Here is a 23,121-nt window from a genome sequence, read left to right as displayed (position 1 = left end):
TACGCACGTCGTTAGATGGGATATAAACGGTGTGGCGCTGTCCATCCGTCCGTCCGAAGAACACTTACAAATATGCAGACACTGAACTGCCTAGCTACCTGATGGAAAATATGTTTTATAATTAACTGATACATAGCAATTACCACATAGAATCATGGACATTTGCATCCAGCTTTCACAATGCATTTTATAGAAATGCGAAAGTTATAAAAATCGGCAACACTATACACTGCAGAATTGTGATATTCATCAATTCTGGAAAGGGGAATGGATCGTTGACTCATCTAAACTTTTAAATGAGAGAGTTTTAGAAAAGATATAAATGCTTAGGTTCCTACAGTGTTATAGAAATTAGTTGTATAATATGTTATCTGTGTGTCATAAAGATAAAGATATAGGGTTCACGTGGGATGACGGTTAACAAGGGATGCTTACTCCTCCTAGACACCTGTGGTGTATTTAGAGGTCCGTGTTTTCCCTACTCTTATTTTTATAATCTTTATGGGGTTATTGAGATTGATCACTGTTCGTTACCTTCACCTCTTCATTGGGTAACTACCCCACTTAATTGTAAAAGCATCGAATGATGAGAATATAAGTTTAGTTTAGCTTATTTCATTCACACCATGGAATAATACATGGAACATACGGAACGTATTTATATATGCACCAAAGAGAGAAAATTAGGAAAACAAACGCTATTGAATATTAAAATGAACAGGTATAATTTTCTTAGAGTTACAGAATGACTAGAAAATTGCAATTGATTCATCAAAATGTAAACATCGCATTTTTCAACTTAATTTCTCTAGACCGAGATCGTTATCCCCGCCCAATTAAAGAAAACAGGAAAATTCATTAAAAAAAAAAACCAAACAGAAAACGGCGCTCTACTGACACGAAACCTGCGCTGTTACTCTCGCGACAAGTGTTGTGTTGGTGATTACAGTGAATGAACGATGTACAACCCGCAATTTTTATTTTTACACTTGTAATGAAAAAGCAAACGGATATAACGGACTAAGAAATATAGATATTACCGAACTTATATCAACCGCTACATTCATATTGACTTAAAAACTGAGGATAAAACGTATGCGTACTTTCTGTTAAAATCCACTTACAAACCGTCGTACTGCGGAAACTAGGAACTGATAAAATATCTTTATACAGAAACTAATTAACAGAATACCAGTTAGTGCCGTGCTGTTTGTAATTTATGTTTGCTCGCAACTCGCCATTGACATGGTGTTAATTGTTCTACAAAATCAAGGGATCAAACGCATTCTTGCACTCCCCGATAAATGCATGCATACAACCTATAATAAACGGAAATATACTTTGTACACCGCAGTACTGAATACATAAATAATAATACTGTAAAGTAAGAATATATTCGTCGTAAATAGTAAGATATGTCAGTTTATTGAGAACCTGTTAATTATGAATGAAAATAAAGAATTAGAAAATAAAGAATTAAAATGTAACAATGTATTTGTATAATTATGAAGTGCGTTCTTTTTATCTTTATTATATAAGCAAAACGAAAAGGATGAAAATTATCTATACAACACTTTAATTAAAACTTCACATATTAACTGAATACATAATGTTATTATATGTACAGACAGTAGGAATCCCAAAAAGCAAAACTTCCTATCAAATGAAGATAACTAATCAAGCTCAATATTCGGTTTGTATGTAAACACGTTTTAATATTTAATGTAATTCAAAATGACCTATCAGAAATAAAATTCATATCATATATATTTTAATACTATGTACCTGGACAACTATTTTCTAACAAATTACAATACAAGCATATGTGTATATACAGAAGAAGGGCAGGGTATTTTTATTCTTTATTGTTTTCCATGACAGTCGAGATGGGGGTTTACCTGAATTTCACATTCTAATTTCGACTTCTTTAATAACAAGAACTCTCTCTGGATGGCCATGATTTCGTTTTCTGTTTTCAGCTTTTCTATTTCATATCTCAATCGCACATTGTCCAGTTTTAAGTTTTCTTCTTTTAACTGTTCTAAAGATGGTCTGTTCGTAGCATCAACTTAAAATAGACATGGAATAATTGATAATTCACTAAATCATTCATAAATTATACATAGTGTAAATACTATTTACATTGTGTTCTTTTATATGGAATGAAAAATAAGGATTCATATCGATGGTCAATGTTTAGCAAGTCAATCATATCATTTTGCCAATTCATTTACATAAACCATACGTTTTTAAAGTTTATCAACATTTTTTTCAACACATGCTGGTTCGCATTGTTATTGCTGAAGTTATAGCCCAATCCAAAAACATGAGTTATCTATTCTTGATCCGTAACGTAGTGAGCTTGCGTAACAATAGTTTAAGATTTCCGGGTAGTATATTCGAGAAGCGTCATTATCAACAGCGTAGAAGGCTGTAAAGATATTGCTGTATAATGTTACAGTAATCACGCCAACAAATACGATCACGTTGATAAAAAAAAAAACCACAATGCATAGGTTTCCCTCATACACGTGAAACCAACCAACTTTGCATGTAAAAATGATAGAATATTTATGTTGTAAATAGGGGAAGCCCCCCCCCCCCCGCCCCCGATAGAATGTACTATCGTTAAAGTGATGTAATTTCATACCGAGGGCCTGTCCTGAGACACAGATTAATCTAACTACCCTCTTCTAGGATTTCACGTGTTTAATGTAGACCTACTTTTTATCATATATTGCATAAATTTCAACAGGATCTTTACTCTGAACTCGGAGTTCTCACGTAGTCAGATTTACAACAAAATATCAGAGGTTGATTGTTCAATATCAATGTAGCACATTCAGCGTTAAAAGTTCTGACACGATGTACGTTTAGGTATGTAAGACTGACACTTCTGGATTCTGGAAATGTCCACCTCTTTCGATTGGCGAGTAAAATTTAATCCAGCCTGTAGGCAACTTGGAAATGAGAGGCAAATTTAACCATGAGGAAATTGATCGTCACAAACCATCTCTAAACTGACATTTACGCTATGTTTTGAAAATAAAATAAACTGCCCGAATTCATAGTAATACAAGAGCATGTACTCGTAAATACAGCTATTCTGCGTAAAATATTGGAAGTTTTATTCATATTATTTTGTAAGTTTGTGGCAAAAGGAAGGGGACACTAAATCTAGCATTGCAATTTCCGTTATGATATGATACGTGCCTACATATAATCAAACATCTCAGGGGGGCTAAAACGAATAAAAGAGGAAAGATACAAAGACGTAAAAAGCATTATATTGGGAGATCAAACTTAAGAGTACATCTGAGAGTGGCACGTACCCCCCCCCCCCTCCCGGGCCAAAAGTATGAAAAATAATTTATATCAATCGAGATATTGAACAAATGGAATCCTATTTTGATTTAATTACCTATTTTACTGCTTTATAAATATATCAGTTGAGATAACCAATCTCATCTGCATATGTAAAAATAATTTCCATGCAGTTATATTTTGGAGAAAATGTTACTCAAACTTTGCAATCTGGTTTATTTTTGAAAGAGTCATTTGGTAGTGATGGAATAATTTTATCCTTGATAAAACAATGAGAGCGTTAATTTCCTACTTTATATATTGGGGGGAGGGGGTAGTTGGAGGGGGGGGCTGGGTATCATGATATGCAAGATCCATGCACGTGTCGATCGTCGTAAAAATCCGAGCTTTGAGCTGATGAGTGGCCGTCATCTTTTGAGAATCGGTAGTTCTGTTAACTTCTGATTTCATGCAAAAAAATTATGCCAGTTGTTAATGGAGACATCTGTAAACAACTAAATTATGTCTCTTTTCCAATTTGATTTTTAACCTCCTCCTCAACCCCACTCCCCTCCCGAAACATTACATCCCCGAATCGATCAATTTCCATTAACATTTTCTTACACTCTCATAGAAATGATTTCAACAGTTTTCGATTTTGAACAGCATCCATACTCAACATAACACTTCAGATATTGCGCAGTCTGATCGTGTTACTAGCCGGAAGTTGTCATATTCACACTAAATGTTAGAATACAGAGAGTTATAACTCACATTTTCGGAAAGGCCTATACTGCTTTAAGAAATTAATTGTGTTGAAGAGTAAACTTCATTGTATGTACCTTTCAAATGCGCGACTTTAAAAACAGAAACATATTTTCTCATATGGTAAGATTTAGAAATATATGGTCTGTAGATTTGTACACATATTTTGTTGAAAAAAAAAACCTTTTATATCACAGGGAATATTACATGCATATTCCTTTTTATGGTCACAAGTCTCGTAAACTCACCCTCAGTACAGAACATTCCCTGAAAACCACTTTTACATCCACCCATGCATATTCCGTTGATGTTATCACACTGTTCCGGAAGTAAACAATGTCCACATGATTTGCTACATTTGTATCCATATAACCCATTCTCACATTCTACAAAAAACAAAACAAAGAAATGTACCAAAATCTTCTTAGAACACGTATCAATATGATATTGAATATTGGTGTATATACAACATTATTAAAACTCACAATTCAATATCAAACAATCTGAATTAATTCAAAACGTTTTGCAATGATAAAATATAACAGAATGTATCCCATGAATATATTAATACATTTATGCAAGCGGTTGCAGTAGAAAATTGGTAGAATGCTGGATTTACTGGGTGTTCGAAACTGGAACATGGTGCCGCGCCAAACATAAGGGTATAGATGCTCCAATTTTTATGTTAGATTCTAATACTGCGATATTATTTGAACGAGATGAAACAAACAATTATAAAAACAATTCAATATGCATAAAAATGACGGTTTTAGAGACATAAATGAAAATAGTTTCAAAAGACAGCATGTCGTTTTAAACATTTCTTTCCAAAATGAATTGAGTGCTGACCAAATGCCTGTCTTATTAGCACACCAAAACGAATCGTGGATCTCTGCATATGTATCTACCCTTTAGTGAAATAAAAATGAGATAGCCGTATATATCTAGTTTGGTAGGTCCTTAATCCCATTTTTACAGTCGATGAACTCGATGTAAAAACTTACTTACACCATTCTTTTTCTTTTCGACCACGTGTGAAGAATACTAATATTATACTTGATTAAATTGATACTTTCTAAATTAGAATTAACAAACACGTAGTTAAGTATTGAGTTTTGAAATGATTTATATTTTAATTGTTTTGTACTCAAATGATTTTATCTTATTAAGTTTTACTAATAAGGGGTGTCATTGTACCAAAACTAATAGAAACTATTATTAACAGTCGCAAGGTGGAAACTAAATCGTTGTAAAATAAAAATGGCGTCGCCAATTTGGCGAGATTGTGATTTGAATCGTTGCCAAGTTGTTGTGGTTTTTTACGTCACAATGCACTGTGCTTTAGGCAATATTTACTTTTTCGACTGAGAGTGTTAAAAATCAACTGAGATGTATTTTTAAAAAAATATTTTAGACACCTTATTCATTACGCATTATTCATCCACATAGGTGATTGATCGGAAACTGTCAAAACACGGACAGAAATCAATTTCGTCTTGGCTCTTAATTAGTAGGTAGTCAATTGAAAAGAAAACCTAATCCGTAAAAAGGATAAAAGAATAAATCAACTTCAGGAAAAGCAACTATAATGATAAAACTTAGTAAATTTTACTCCAATTTCAATGATAATTGCATAACTGATGATATATAAGAGCATTACAGGTCCGGTTAACCCATCGCATAGGAAATTAGAAATAAGAATTCATAAATGATTAAGAGAAACAAGGGTTTTAAATATGGAAACCTTCTTCTTAAAGTTTTTTAACGGAAGGGAAATATAGTTTTACATCTCATACCAATGGTGTCCGGATTAATGCGATACTTGTCCGGAATTTCCGACTTTAAGCTTGACTTTTATTTTGATGAGCATGTCGGAATTCAGCGTTTTCAACCACAGAGAACCCATATGTTAGACTCGAAAGACCTTCTCTGTCAAAATATATCAGTCATTTTTTATCACTTATTATAAATCGTAGGAAGAAGTGATTAAAACAGAAGTGAATTTTCTGGAATTACCAGAACATACTCTATTGTGTTTTGGAGATGAACATCTTTTCTATTCTTTTCAAAAATTCTTTTTCCAAAAACCTATTTGCGATTTAAAAAAAAATCAAATGTTTAAATATTTCAATGATTTACATTCATATTTCTAACTACGGAAATCATAAAAACTTGTAAGCACCTTATCTATTTATACTTCGTTGATGAAAATTTGAACAATGATAAAATGTAAAAATAATAATAATAATAATGATAATGTTTTATGTAGAGAAGGTAGCCCTATTATTACGATACATTGTTATTTCCCGGGGACTTCTGAAATGCAAAAAATATGCACATAGTGATACGTACAATCAAAGATAAGCACATAAAGATATCCTCCTTGATTATATACAGCGTATAACAAAGTGAATATAAAGGGGTATGGACATGATTTGAGATGAAAATTTTCAAATTTTATTTTCGCATTTTTAATGTTTACAATGCTTAACTTAAGTATTTCCAATGGTCAACCAAAATTTGAATATCAGTTGTTGAGTTATAAGTGAAATACGGCATTCGCAATCCTTTGTTATGTATAAAAGACTCGTGTCATGTTTTTGTTTACATTAAACTGTTTAATAGAAACTAGCCTGTTTAAAACAAAATGAGATGCGCCAAACACTAGACAATATTTAATTGCGTTAAGAATTCATTTATAAATTGAAAGAAAATCTTCTTTTAAGGACACTTTTACTTGTATATATAACCTATGTAAACAAAACAAAGGCACGAGCCTTGTTTACATTACAAGGACTTGTGAAATATGTATCTCCCATGTACAATGACTACTGGCAATCAAATGTTTGCTGATCATTAGTAATACCTTAGTTAAGCATTCTAACATTAAAAATCAAAACATAAAATTTGAAAATTTTCAGCTCAAATCGTGTTCATGTTCATTTAAGACAAGTATGGAAGTCATATATTATGGTAAAGAATAGGTACATGTAATGCACGAGGGAATAAAAAATGGGGTGGTGGTTAACGAAAATGCATAGCTATATTTTTACACACATATACACATGTATATAGAAAATGTATTTCAGAAAACGCCGGCAATTATAAATATTTCCACATTTCTTCTAAAAACAGTAAGAGAAGGGGATAAATTTATGTTTAATGGTAGCTCATTGGATACATGTACGCCTGAGTATTGAATAGCATTTTGGAGTAAAATTATTCAATAGTTTGGTAAACAAAAATTATAATCTATTTCGGAACGCAGTTAATAGGGATCATGAGTTTGAAAAAACAACCTCGTGGATATTCAGAGCTCATACCATTAAAAGTGTTGTACAATAGAATACGCTTATGTAATGTAATTAACTCACATTTAGCCATCCGTAGTCTAAGACTTCAACCAAGGGTTTTGATGCCTATGGTCATTTGTAAATAGTGTTAGATTATGATATTTCTATAGTGTTATTGAAAAGAATTTTGAGCGTGTGTCAATGACTTATTAAGAATTATCCAAGCATCGTAATTAATAACGTACGTATATTAAACTTTTTTTTCTTCTGTATACGAATTGAGAAAACGTCATCAGACACAGATCCAACACACAATATTAAATCTTGCACTCTCAAAACATGTCAACCTTGCTACTTTATATCGCAATTTAAATACAAATTATTTGTTAATGTTATTGAAAAGAAGTTTTGTGTGTTTATCGACAACGTTTTAAAAATCATCATTTTAATTATCAAGGTAAATTAAACATTTTTTTTTCTGTATACAAATTGAGAAAACGTCATCAGAGACAGATTCAACACACAACATTAAATCTTCCACTCGCAAAACATGTCAACCTTGCTACTTCATATCACAACAAGAGGCCAATAAGCCTAGAATGGCTCTTCTGATACATTGTAGAACAGGCAAAAATTCTCACTAACCAAGATTCATCAATTAACAAAGTTTGATGATGTTAATTCAAATAGTACTTGAAAATTTAAATGTAACTGTCCAAAAGTAGGTCACGGTGACCTACTTTTGGTCGACACACTGAAGACTCAAGATACATCAACTGACAAGTCAACTAGTATTCATATATAGCCGTCAAATCCAAAAGAAGGCCACAGTGACCTACTTTTTGATCGACACACTCCAAAGACTCAAGATACATCAACTGACAAAGTTTGATAATGGAAGTAAAATAGTATCTGAAATATTCAGATATAAACGTCAAATTCCAAAAGTAGGTCACAGAGATGTTTTGGTCGACACACTCTGAAGACTCAAGACCCTTCAACTGACAAAGTTTGATGATTGTAAGTCAAATAGTATCTGAAATATTAAAATATAGCCGTCAAAATCCAAAAATACGTCACGGTGACCTATGTTTTAGTCAAAACACTCTCAAAGCTCAACATGCATCAACTGACAAAGTTTGATAATTGTAAGTCAAATAGTATCTGAAATATTAAAATATAGCCGTCAAATTCCAAAAGTAGGTCACGGTGACCTACTTTTTGGTCAACAAACTATGAAGACTCAAGATGCATCAACTGACAAAGTTTGATGACACTAGCTTTCATAGTGTCCAAAATATGCCTCTAATATTGAAAATGTGTATTTGAATGTCTGCAAAATTCAGAAAGTAGGTCACTGTGACCTACTTCTTTTATAAATATGTTTCGAGGCCTCTAGACGCATCAACTTACAAGGTTTGATGATTCTAAACCTCTCGGTATCTGAAATAACCTAAAATGTATTCATAAATGATTAGCCATAAAATTCAGAAAGTAGGTCAAAGTGACATACTTTTAACGTGACGGGGTTCAAAGTCCCATGATCCATCAACTGACAACTTTTGATGATCATAGGCTCAAAAGTGTCCAAGATATGCATCAAAATCCATTTAATAATAGTTACCTGTGAAATTCAAAAAGTATGTCACCATGACCTACTTTTGAAACAGCATGATATTAGGTCCTAAGATGCATCAACTGACAAAAGAGCTAGATTCAAAAAGTGCCATAAATGGCCTATATATTTCTTGAAAAATAAATTATCGTGTCCTTTGAATTTATGTACCTTTTTCTAATCTACATTACTTGATCATAACGTGTATGGGTCATTTTGGTCAAACAGGATGATTACCTAGCATTGCTAACTACCGAAACCAGTAACAGATAGGAATTTTCCGGAATATTTTCGTGTTTTTGCAACTTTATGTCAATATTTAAAGTGGGGCGCGTTTTTTCGAGGAGAAAAAATCAAGTATAAAACGAAGTATTACCATAAAAAGTATTTTTTACAATAAGTATTTTTCTCCGTGAAGAACGCGCCCCATGTGAAAAAAATAGAATAATAAAAGCCTATTGTCGTCTTGCCATCATTCTGGCGCGTGTAGAAACAAGAGTTGAAAACATTGTTTGTAAATACTACTGGATTTAGCAAGATATCAATAAAAGACACTTAAACATATTATAAATTTTAATATCATACCCGTACAACTTTCTTCTATACGATTAAATTGGCAAGAAAAGAAATATATATAGCATTCGTGATTTTCACCCGTTAGTCAAAACATTTGACGTCACAATGCAATAGACGGATGCTCACTTAGCGCGGGCTCCCCAGTAAACATCGAAGTACTAGCTCTATCGACATACAGACTGGAACATTTTTTAGCGATTTGAAAACATGGGATTGAAATTGTAATTTTTGAAGTTAATTACAATCCGTTTTGGTTTGAACATATTTCATTGCATATATTTAATATGCAAAGGGTTCGAATACAAGTTCTAACAACTTGCAATTTTTCTCACCTACGATTAGTTGATAACATATGCAAAAACTTCATAAATACCATAATCATACATGTACATATAGCGTAAAATATATTACTATCATGAGAATCTGCTTGGATGAGAGATATATTTCTTTACAGCAGTAAACATTCCATTTCGAAAGAAAGTACGTTACGTCACATAATGGAGGCCTATATCACCTAATATTGCTACACATGCATGGAAAAGGACAGAGAACAAATGTAGATAGCGCCCCCATTTTCATTGAAAATAAATACCAAAAAATTGTATGCTGTAAAAACAACAGAAATTGATTAGTAGATGCAATTCTTGTTTATCGCAAATTATCTATGTAAAAACATTCAATAATGGTTAACTTCAATAACCTCTAGTAGATCCCTTTGTGTGTGTAGTGATCGACTTACTACACATTCTTTACGAGGGTTATGATAATCAAATATATATACATTAAAATTTACAACAAGTATCCAATGATCATTTCAGAGGCACGTATTGATCGTTTTTCAAAAAAGGGGGAGGGGGCAGCTAGAAGAAAAACATCAAAAAGTATTGACAAGCATAACATACGGCGTTAGATTCTAATTTGGGATAATTTCAGAGGCACGTATTGATCGTTTTTCAAAAAGAAAGGGGGAGGGGGCAGCCAGAAGAAAAACATTAAAAAGTATTGACAAGCATAACATACGGCGTTAGATTCTAAGTCGGGGGGATGTATGTGGGATATAGTATACGGGTTGTCTCCAAAATAGAGAAAAATCTCCCAAGCTCAGTTTCTTCCATCGTGGGACATTTTTACTATCTCCAATATATTTCCAATCCGCAGTCGTAGACCCTGTGTTGTGTTGATGGAAATGAGGCCAAGCGGACCTAACCATGAACTTTCAAGAAACATAACGCAACATCAAATTAATTAACGTCCATTCCATATCATCATAATGAATCACATTTATCTTATATACATGTTCGTGTACCTTCCATTGTTATTCACGTAACAGATGAATGAAAACGTAAATGCATTTATTTGGTAATCTATCTTTGCATACAACATTGTACAAAGTTATGTGAAGAAAGACATCATACGACTTTATTCAAAATCTATCAAACCGCAAGTAATACAACAATATCACATAAAAATACATAAATTGTTTATTCTTGAATGTAAAAATTATAAATATGTATGTATTAAAGTTAATGAATAGAGAAATGAATACTACAACACGTTCATTTAAAGGGGAAGCAACTCAAACATAGTCATCGTCCATAGCTATTTTGAAAGGTGTGGTCTTGCAATGCATAAATATACTATTACTATTAAAAATGAGACTGCAATATTGCACAATGTTTTTAAATATGAAACATTTTAATGCAAATAATGTTAATAAAGAAATAATAATAAAATGATAATAATAAACCACTCATTTAAAAATCCTGTCATGTTACATCATGTTTGAGTAAAACACAATTAAGGTGTTTAAGTGTTTTAAAGAATGCAATTGAAAATATTTACACGTTATAAAACATTAACAAATGTTTTTATTATATTTTTTTTTTATTGAAAACGAGCCGTAAATCTTGCATATTGATTAAATAAAACACACGTTAGGTGTTTGATTTTTTTTTTCAAATTAAAAAATAACATTCCACTAGATGCGGTATCGGCTTTACTCGTACCAAAACTCGTTCATATTCCGAGTTGAAATTATCCAAGATCAGTAGTCTTGGTAACTGTTATCAACTAGTTCAACGTAAATGTATATCAAATATTTTCAAAATATTTTGTTTTCATCGAAATAACCAACCCAATATAGCCATGGAAACTTCGAAGCGTTGACAACGTTATGTAATGACGTTTTGTTCAATTGCGACGTTTAACGACAAAATCGTTGTAATACACGCTATTTTGAAGACCGGTTACAAGAAAAATGAAAGATAGCTAGAGAAAGTTTGAAGTCTCTAGATGTATTTTGCACTAATATTTATTTGTTTTAAGCATGGGCCATTTTTGGCACTTTTTGAGCCAGGCTCTTTGATGATCCTAGTCCTTATACTAAGCAAAATATCAAAGTTATAACAAAACAAAATTTAAGGTCAACTTTGAAGTGACTTTGAGACCACTCCCATTGCTCCAGGATAATCCCTTGAACAATTTTTTTTTTATCTACAACCTATCCTCATCCTTAGAAATAAGTTTGGTGATAATTTGCCCGGTAGTTCTTGAGAAGATTTTTTAGCAGCAACTCCTTTTGCATTTTACTAATTATTTCCCCTTGTTAAAGGGTCACAACTCTAGTGTTAGTACAAATGAAAGCCCTTAGGCCAAGGATACCCTCTCACAAACTTAACAAAAATTGGTCTAGGGGTTCTTGAGATATAGCCCATTTTCCAAAACATTGATTCACACCGCACACCGTTCGCCAGACATATGGCCATATGAATAGCTCTTTTGAGTCTTCGGCTCAGAAGAGCTAAAAATATATATGATACATGGATATAATTACTATATATAGAAAGTACACACCCATATAGTATTAGGACATACAATTACCAACTTCTGAAAATGGGCCAAATTCGACCCTTAGTGCACCTTCTTCTTAACATCAGCAATCAATGGAATCTTTATATCATATTTTGATAACAGTAAACCATATTAATTCTGTGTGATATCAGTTATACATGTAATACCGTTTTGAGTAATATCAAATTATATCATACTTCTGAGTAATTTCAGTTACATCCCAATTATGTGTAATATCAGTTGTATCACATATGCATGTATGTGTAATATCAGATTATATCACAGTTTTGTGTGATATCATTTACATAACACTTCTGAATAATTTCAGTTATACATTGTATCTCAATCCTGTGAAATATATGGATGGTTCATATGTATAATACCAGATTATATCACAGTGCCGTGTACATTTAATATCATTTACATAAGACTTCTGGGTGACTTTATTTATACATGACATGTCTGTTTACTTTTTTTCAATTTCGCTAAAATCTTTTGTTGTTGATGTTGCTAGTCTCTAAATGATTAATAAAACAATTAGGTTCCAAAAAAAAAAACAAAAAAAAACCCATAACAAGCTCAAAAATGAAGGAATTACCTTGTGTACAATTGATTCCTTTGTAACCTCTGTCACATCCATTGGTGCACGTTCCGTTTACGTGATGACACTGTTCGTTACCCAAGCAAACTCCACACACTTGTGCACAGCCTAGTCCAAATGTTTTACCATCGCATTCTATGGAAATGAAGATACATATAGATATCTTGACAAATTGAAGCATTATTTATTTGGGTTAAATATATGCCGCGAAAATGAGATGATTGATTATTAGCAATGCCAAAAAAAAATAAAAATGAAATACAAAATCCATGTCGTTATGTATCATGATAGTGCTTTACTTGAATCACATTTCTGATTTTTCCACCCCGCCCGACATCCATTCTGACACTGTCCTGTTACTCTGTCACAGCTCTCAGGGACTCCACAGTTGATGTTACATCTCTCTTGGCAGTTGTAACCATAGCGACCTTCTGGACATTCTGTTCATAAAGAAAATCAGAGTTATAGTGAATTACAATGGATGGATACGCAATTTCAATCACGGGGGTTATATGCCACTGAAAGTTATTTTACTCTGAAGTAAAATATTCGACAAGAAAAATTCATTTCTTTAATCTTTACTCAAGAATGTCCGATTTTAATTCGTTTATATTAAATACATTTTCTCTAAAGTGTTCGATGCCACAATGGAGAATATGTGAAAAACAAAATGGTTTACGACCTACGTAAATTCTAGTGTAAAAAAGGTGAAGATGAAGAGCGGTGATCAATCTCACAACTCCTATAACGAATGCTAAATCAAGAGTCGGGCAACTAGATATTGCATCAGGTGCCTAAGAAGAGTAAACATCTCTCTGTTCACACCTGCCGTGAGCCGTATATATTGATCATGCAAACGGAGTAATCCGCTGTGAAAACCATTTGGTAAAGAACGGCCTAGCAACTGGTATAAAACAAGTCAGACAGGATATGACCCAATGGCAGGTTTTATACCCAACTAGATTGTTATAACGACCATACAATATGCAAAATGCTGATTTAAACATAAATTTTGATATCACTTTACTTTCAACTTTGGTAGTAGTCTGCCTCGATTTAAAAAAGATAATTAAACGGAGAATAACCCCTTGCGACATGAATTGAGATACGTAAAGACCATATCCAGGTGATGATGGGAAACTAACGATGAATTGTATTCGTCAACATTTGTACCTTCAGTACAGTCCCAGCCTTGATATCCTCTGTCACAGCCGTTTAAACATGTTCCGTTAATGTGATGGCACTGTTCTAAATTCCGACATTGACCGCAGGGCTGTGTACAATAATATCCATACATTCTCCCATCACATTCTGTAATAAGTATAAATATTACTTACATGTATGTTTGTAATTTTGTTTGCGTTAACATTCCTGCGAATATTCAATTCATTTGGAACTCGAATTTTAATCCCCTTGTTTACTGTATGTAACGTAAAATATAGTGGCTATTGTGGATTAACTTAAACAATAAGATATATTTATATATATTCATGGTACAATAAACATTCCAGTCATCCACAATTTCAATCTTATCTATCAAACTCCATGAAAAAATACATCCATAATGATTTTTTTCTGCTTTGTATATTAAAATGCGAATACACTTTTCCATTTTTTCTCTCTCTCGAACGTCTATATCAAAAATGCATCTGTTGATATAAACTGAAATATCATATAAATGGTTATTGATGAGACACAAACTTAGCGATTTTCCATAAATTCGGATATATATATCTATATAGCGATAGGTAATTTTAGCGATTTCCTGATTTCCAAGCAAAATAGCTATTACTTCCGATATGGAATAAATTGTTAACGATATTCAGTTTTAGCTACCTCATCACCCTAGTTGATAATGCCAAAATTGAATGCACGCTAAAAATTATGCTTATAAGGTAAAACATTACCTTTCTCGCAGAATGCTCCTTTCCATCCCGGATGACAACCAGACTTGCACCTGCCATTAAATCTGTTACAACCTCTACAATTTGGATTGCAAGCCTCAGCACAATTTTTTCCATACCAACCGCTAGGACATTCTGTCATATAAATATTTCATAAAATCAAATGAAGTGTTGTATCATTTTGTATAAAGTATAAATACTTAGCACCTAGTTTGACAAATAAAATAATGTTTTGAATTCCCTTCATCTTTGGTAGATGCATGTCGCTGAAAATGCTTCCTAAATACAACTTGATACACGGAATTCGTATTAGTTTTCACTAAGACCAATCAATCAAACCAATGACAAAAGATATATGAAACTCTGCCGATCAATCGATCTGATCATTCTCTATTAAAATAGCTAATGTTAAATCGCTATGACTTTAAAGCCGTTTGGGGAAATAGTTAAACCTGGTACTGAACCAGTTCTGTTTTCGCTATTTTGTCAATTTGGCCTATAATTCATTGAATAAAACCGGAAAGTATTATACTTCTAACGAAATGATAAAATCGGTGTATTCAGCGTTTCATCACCAATTCAGAAATAAATGGACAGCATCATCGTGCAATCAAGTATAACACATATAGAAACATGGAGGAAGACTAAGTCGATTATACACAAATAAAATCATGTCTGTAATGCACTCTACAATTGTTCCTCGGCGTGCTGTCCTCTAAAATATAGTGTTTCGTGTAGAGTTAAAAGGTTATCAGAATGTCAATGTTTTTCGAGATATGAAATACAATAAGTCAGCATCCGTCCATTTGTAAATATAAATATACACTTACTCTTTTATTGATTACGCATAAATTGACTTGTAAGTATTTAATGTTAAAAAGGACTCTCGAAATTCCCCCCAAGAGATTGATTCTATGATAAAATCACAATGTCTTAGATTCGCCTCATCACACGTAACATAGATGTACATCTATGTATTAGTTATTTGACATAGAAATTTTTATAAGGATATGAAATGAGCTAAAATGACCAACGACACTACAAATATTGAACTGTCAAATTTTCGGGACGACCTTTTCCTTTTTCAGGACGATAAAATATTTACATAGTAATGAATACTAAATAAGATACTAAGACTAAACTACAAAACTTGATAATAAACAAAATGTCTACATGGTGCATCAAAATTGGTACCGTACAAGTTTTACATTATGACCCCTGGGTCGAGGCCTCTGCTGGTGGACTGTTAGTCCCTGAGAGTCTCTACAGTCCAGTAGCTAAGTACTTCGTTACTAGCTTGAAAATACGGATGTATATTTAATTGCTGTTCTAAAATTTAGAAATTCATTTCAAAATTAAAGATTATCTCCCTCATGCATAGCTCTTATCCTTGGACGAATTTGGCTCCACTTTTTTGGCACGCTGTTTTTGGCTATAGTTAGCTCTAAAACTTAATAGTTATTTCGGATTTCAAACATTTCGGTTGAGTATCACTGAAGAGACATCATTTGTCGAAATGCGCATCTGGTGCATCAAAATTGGTACCGTACAAGTTTTACATTGAAATGATCGAGTGTAAAATGATGCAATGCAAAAGTCTGATCAAAACGAAGTTTTCCCTAAGTATGCATTTTCTGGATTTTTTCTGACCTTCATCGCATTTATCGCCTCGAGCTCCGACGTCACATCCGTTTGGACAACTTCCGTTCACGTGATTGCATTGTTCCCCATCGCTACAGTTGTCACAGTTCTGTTTACACTCCAGGCCGTATTTCTTATTATCACAGGCTGTGAGACACAGTAAATCATGTTAAAAATCTAAACTAGTATTATGTGTAATTATACAGTAAGCTTGTATATTGTATTATACCTATACCGAGAACCTGTAATAGTCAATATTTACAATCAATTTACAATAACTTCAAATTATGACTGAAGAAAATATCATAATTGTAAGCAAGTAAATCATTTACATTAGTGGCATGTGTAGATATACATATATGTACATGTATGGATATCAAAATTAATTTACATCAGAACAATTAAACGTAACGATTTTCTTAGCTTCCAAAATCTTAAAATATGTATGTATATATTGTGAATGCATACCGTTTTATTACATATACGGGTTTTTCTCGCTGAATATAATATATTTTGAAATATCGGAGTTTGTTCCCGACCATTTTCATTACTGTAATCTAAAATTACATTTACATCGAAAATATTGATGTTTACTAAACTATAAAAAAACCCAAATATAATTTACAATTGAACAATTGCTTTAAAGTTGGTTTTCTTTTTTTTTTTTTTTTTTTGCTATTACTACACATGATACACGTTAGTTCTTGAAACATGTTTAGAAATAAAAATCACAAGACTCACGTTGATCGCAGAAAGACCCCTTATATCCCGGAATACACCCCAGACAGGTTCCAGTCACAATGTCACAGTGTCTCTTCTGACAGTTCTGAGGACACGGTATATCACAGTTCTCTCCATAAACGCCTGGTGTTGGACAACCTGCATTTGATCGATGAATTCATTTCGTAAAAGAGTATATGTAATACTTCATGAATATTGTTTTTCAAAACCACATTCAATAAAAAATAAATAAAAGGAAAAACAAGTGGCATCTGTCAGCGAAATTTATCTAATGCGAAAATCCACACAAAAATAGTTTATGTTTATAGATAAAATCTCGAGCGTATGTAATAAGATACTGATGAGTCAATTCAGTTCATGGGGGTCAATTTTCGTGGATGTTCGAACCTTTACACCTCAAAACATGTGATGTAATTTCTGTACATTTAAACATAATATAAATCGTACACTTCATTGTGGTTAGAAATTCGTGAGGCAAGATTAAAGATGAAATCCACGAAAATTGGTTGATTGTTTACTCTTTAACGTCCCGCTCAATAATTTTTCTTTAATATGTAGACGCCAACATTGCCGGTAAAAGGCTAAAAATGTAGGTCTATGCTCGTCTTCACAGCCTTTAAGCAGGGACATATCTCTATTCATCTGCTGTGACACTGGACCTCGTTATTGTGGTCTCATCCAAATGACCACCCTGTATAGTCGCTTCTTACAACAAACAAGGGGAACTGAGGACCTGTCATTACCCGGGTCCCTACAGGATCACGATAATTGAGTCCCACGAAATATAATGATTCAACAGTTCTCCAAGGTGTATCAGAAAACGTTTATTTATTCCTTCTGATGAAGTGGAATATCATAATAAACCTTTAGGAATGTATGATGGACAAGTGGCTATTAATAGAATGCGCTTTTATTTAAAATATAAAACTTCAGGAAAATCAGCAACACACGATTTTACAATACGTTAACATTTGCATTGACAAAATAGAGTTTATGAAATAAACTAATTTTTGGTAAACTGTAGACTTGTATATCTTATTAGAGTTATCTCTCTTGTACTGTTCATGTTTAGCGCAAGGGGAGGTAATTTTGATTTTTGAGTTACGCAACTTTGCTACTGTGCCAAGGAGTGTCACAATTTAGGGGTGTTAAGTTCACATCATTGGTTGGCCATATAATTGTGGATATTAAATGTATGTTGATCGTGATGTTTCATCATGTATTTCGTTTATTATTGGTTGTATTTACCATTACACATTATCTGTCATTTACATTAATAAATGACATGTTTCACATCAAAAAGATTTTGTCATTCAGACTCTCCAAACTAGCATACACTGTGTAGACAAAAATAAGTATAACAGTTTCCCATTTTCCATCCCCTAATGAAAATATGGATAAGTACAAAATGACTAAAACGTTTGAGAAAACTAACAGTACGAGAGAATGAAAGCGTTATCATATCCAAAGGTGTGAACATTTTGACCTGAATATTTATGAATATAATATGTAATCATATACATTTGACATTTAAGTTTCTGTTCTAAATAGTTTTAAAGGAACAATTTTAAAGTTGTGAAGAGACAGACACACCAAACGAGCACATGTCCCGATCGACAATAGGGAAGGATACAAAATTGGACACAAAAGCGACAGTTGAAATACCATGGAAACCAACGATATTATCAATGAAGACTTAATTAACGTCATGGTATTTGGCAACATGACTCGAGATTACTACAGGTATCTTTAAATAAAATATGTCGCTATGAAATCCGTTGACAGGGAAATTATGGAGGTATGTCAGTGCCACAACTATACATATATTTTGAGAATTTTGTTTTTACAAATTCTATTTTATCATTTTTGTTATCAGTTTCAATTCTATATGTTTTAACAAGTACAATCTAACAGGTTTTAACTTAATCCATTATTTTTTCAATGTGTTTTTAACTTTTTTGTTCCTATTTCTTATTTGCGTTCTATATTTTGATTTAACAATTATATTTTGAAAAAAAATCAATTTTGCTTAAAATTTTCATTCTATGGTTACATATGTGTAACAAAGCTTGATCAGATGAAAATGTTGCAAGTTTTTTTCTTCTAAAAACAAGAAAGCACGGGGACTCAGAATTACTGCATATAGGAAGGACTTTTTAATAATTTTTGCGCATATTAATTGAATTAACGATATCTTTGATTCAAATGAACTTAAGAAAAAGTTTGAATAATTGCGTGCATGAATCATGTTATATTTATTGATATAATATACAATAACTAAAACTTGATTATTAAGAATCACTTGGAGCTCCAAATGTTCTTTATGTGACATAAATTGAAAATGAAATAATGATTTTACGAAAACAATCGTAATCCGTCATGCCGATTAGTTGACCAAAGACAAAATGAACGGTCGTTCATAATATCAATATTTGAAACTCAGTACTGCGAATGTGTTGATAATGGTAGTTTTTATCGACTGTGACAGCTTAAGGGCAATATCACGAATAACATCATTTCATCTCAAACGCAATAATAGAAAACGTAATACGCTATATGAATGACAAAGAGAAAACCTGCTAAAATGTAAACAGTGTCCTGATTTCTTCGACATTATCAGGTAGTGTACAACCAAATTTTGGTAACACGTTTAAGTTATAAGGCGAAAGCTTCCCAGAACAATTCCGGACCATTCTATATCTGACATATTCGACAGTTTTCGACTTACTACTTTCTTTTGATATGTGTGTCATGACAAAACATTTTTAATCAAAATTAAAAAAAACAACAACTTTTTGTGCGTTTCTACACATCAGTAACTGTTAATAAATTATTACAAAAAGTCGCAACAGTGACTTTTAATTACGGGGGGGGGGGATAAAACATTCATCGATGTGTCAGATCGTTGGTCTCGGGAGGGGAAGGATGTGCCCATCATTCAGTGAGGTATATATCAGTAACATTGTTATCAATCTTCATAAAATTATAAATATGGGCCTAGTCAAAACTATTATAAGTATAACTAACAATGAACACCTACACAATTTTATGCTGATCATGTTGAAAACCAATCTTCTTGGCTTTCCGGAAAGGCCCGAAAATGTGCGTTATTATGACGTTGCCTCACGTCGTTCTGGAAATTTTCATAAGGGTGATTCAAAACAAAAATCACGGATTGAAGAAACGAGCAGACGTATTTTATTTATTCAAAAACAATGAGAAATTATTTCTTCTATAAGATCAAAAGCAAGCATTGATAAACAACGGATTAACTTCAGATCGGTTTGTCGTTTAAAAAAAAGAAAGAAGAAAAATGGCTTAAATTAGATCCACCACTTTACTTTCATTTTGCTATTTTAACGAAAATGGTTTAAATTAATATTACGATATCTACTAATTAAGTAAGGTTCTATTTTAGCTAACGGACTTCAGCTTACATATGAAACATTATCAAATGTGGAAGCATCAATTCTGGAGCAAGCGTTTCGGAGATTATTGACAAAAAATGTTAATTCATAAGTATGAATAGATTCTAAGTTACAGGTATTTTTTTTTCCATCTGTGAATACAGAAATGTCAAGGCTCCTTGGGTATACAAGTTATACTAGGCCCCCATTACCCCTTGCTTGTCGTACGAAACGACTAAATGGTGCAGCCTTACGGATGGGATCACAAAATCCACGATCCCGTGTCACAAGAGGAAAATCCTTCCTGCTCAAACACGGTAGGCCTAAATTTTCCAGCCCTTCACCGGCAGTAGTGACGTCTCCATATGAGTGAGCGGGACGTTAAACAATATACAACTAACCAAGTAACCAACAAACAGTAAAATACATAACTTGTGTTTACCGTAAACTTCAAATTCACAGAGTTCGTTCCATGCGTTCGTAGAATATTCAGTAGGATAGGTGACACCCTGGAGTCTCTCGTTATAGTATATAACATAACGTCCATGACTAGGACATGTTATGTTTATTGGATTCGGTATTGTGGCTCTGGTGAACATCGTGTCTTTAAAACATAGTACCCCGTTATCTTTGTTGGTTGTGTTCGATATGTATACTGCGAAACCAAGGAATCGAGCTATGTAATCATTGCTGAAATCTTAAAAATATTAAAAATAAACCAAATATGAAGGATTAAAAAATTAGACTTCATAATCTAGGATATTAAAGTGTCTCCTGTAAAATAGAGATGACACGTTTAATTTAGTATATACAAATCTCTTAGAAAGTCTTCTAATGTACTGGGAAGAATAAGGTTTATAAATAAATCTATGCAGTATAGATGTTCGTCAATGATGTGTTTTATCCTTTTTAATCTAGCTATGTATCAATAATTTTAACACACTTTCAATGGTTCCAAAAAGAACCTTTGCATTTGAACTAGTTTTTAGTCTTTGTCTACCCCTGATCACGTGGTAAACCTTTTATAGGGAACACAGCGTACTGCGAGCTCTAATGAATAAAGCGTGTGAAAAAGCAGAACTGAAGCTGTACATTAATGTAGAAAACAAATGCTACAACCCGTCATAACAAATGGCGGATACCTCACATATTCACATCCCCTTGATATTAAATTACATCAACTTCCCATATAATATATTATCACCTGCATATGGTGTTTATGTCTCTCAACTGATTCGATACGCAAGATATTGTTCTGCTTATGGTTTTTAAATCGAAGCAGGCTACTGACAAACACGATGATGGTGCAGTGTCGTTTAAAGTCAGCATTTCGCAAATTTTATAGTCGTTTTAACGCTCGGGGCAGGTGTGACCGGTTGACAGGAGATGCTTACTCCTCCTATATACCTGATCCCACCTTTGGTATATCCAGAGGTCCGTGTTTGCCGAACTTTCTATTTTGTATTGCTTAGAGGAGTTATGAGATTGATCACTGTTCATTATATGCACCTTTCATGTATGAACTTACGTAGATCATCTCACCCTAGCCTTATCGTCTCCTATACAATGTAGTGGCTCTCACTAGGCAATATGGGTACTGTTGTAAAACAATAGATGCGTGTTGTTTGGAGGTCGTACCTTGTAATACAAATGAAGCAATGACGGCATTTTAGAAGTTTAATGGTGAATTAAGCATGCGCGTATATTATGACGATGGAAATGTATGTGCACGACTGTATTCTCTAAATCTGAACTTTCTCCGCCGATGTTCCTTTGCCGAAATGCTACACATGCCGAACTTTTCCCGTTTCCGATGCTGGAATTAGGGATCTTTATTTGGTATTTATTGCTTTTTGAAGTGAAAGAATGGATTTTTGTGATTTTCAATGATTCTTGAAATTTTCATTATGAATTGACCCTCCTTCCCTTTATATGTATCGCGAATTCTATGGTCTTTATAACAATATATAGTTTCCCCAATACAACCCATCATTGCATTAATTGCTGTCTAACCTGTTTCATGCTCGATATATTGCCAACATTTATTTAAGACGAATTGGGCGATAAAGAGGGGTGCCAATATAACGAATTCCCCATTACCGACTGAGCAATCGAAAGAAATTTAATACTATAATGTTATTTTGTCTCTATTCTGTATAAACTTTTAAATTATCTTGAGTTCAATTATGCAATTATTAGTAATTAATCTGGCCACCTGAATACCTTGTCCAGCCTGTCATATTTCATCGTATCGCTATCAAAGTACAGATGTGATTACGCAGTGTTAGGCAATTGACATTATTATCGAGGGTAAGCCCTATACAATTTAACCATTTGTTTGTGAAAATCAGTGACATATCGCATTATGCGGGGTTAGCATTAAAACGGGGGTGTTAACATGGGAGGGAACCCATTCTTTAGGATT

General features: G+C 33.0%; 1 protein-coding gene across 1 annotated transcript; it reads right to left on the bottom strand.

Moving 5' to 3' along the window:
• Window positions 1–1,555: 1,555 nt before the first annotated feature.
• Window positions 1,556–22,936, bottom strand: LOC130049691 (multiple epidermal growth factor-like domains protein 10). Its single transcript, XM_056147606.1, has 10 exons — window positions 22,920–22,936; window positions 21,139–21,386; window positions 17,290–17,427; window positions 16,558–16,695; window positions 14,911–15,042; window positions 14,177–14,314; window positions 13,303–13,443; window positions 13,001–13,138; window positions 4,317–4,454; window positions 1,556–2,068 (listed from the first exon to the last, which is right to left on the bottom strand). The coding sequence occupies exons 1-10, from the start codon at window positions 22,934–22,936 to the stop codon at window positions 1,863–1,865; spliced, it is 1,434 nt and encodes a 477-aa protein (XP_056003581.1). The 3' UTR covers window positions 1,556–1,862.
• Between the last annotated feature and the right edge of the window lie 185 nt (window positions 22,937–23,121).

Source organism: Ostrea edulis, chromosome 8 (genome assembly GCF_947568905.1).
Source record: "Ostrea edulis chromosome 8, xbOstEdul1.1, whole genome shotgun sequence".
Lineage (NCBI taxonomy): Eukaryota > Metazoa > Mollusca > Bivalvia > Ostreida > Ostreidae > Ostrea > Ostrea edulis.
Note: the sequence above shows the minus strand (reverse complement) of the source record. Positions and strands in the feature narration are given on the sequence as shown.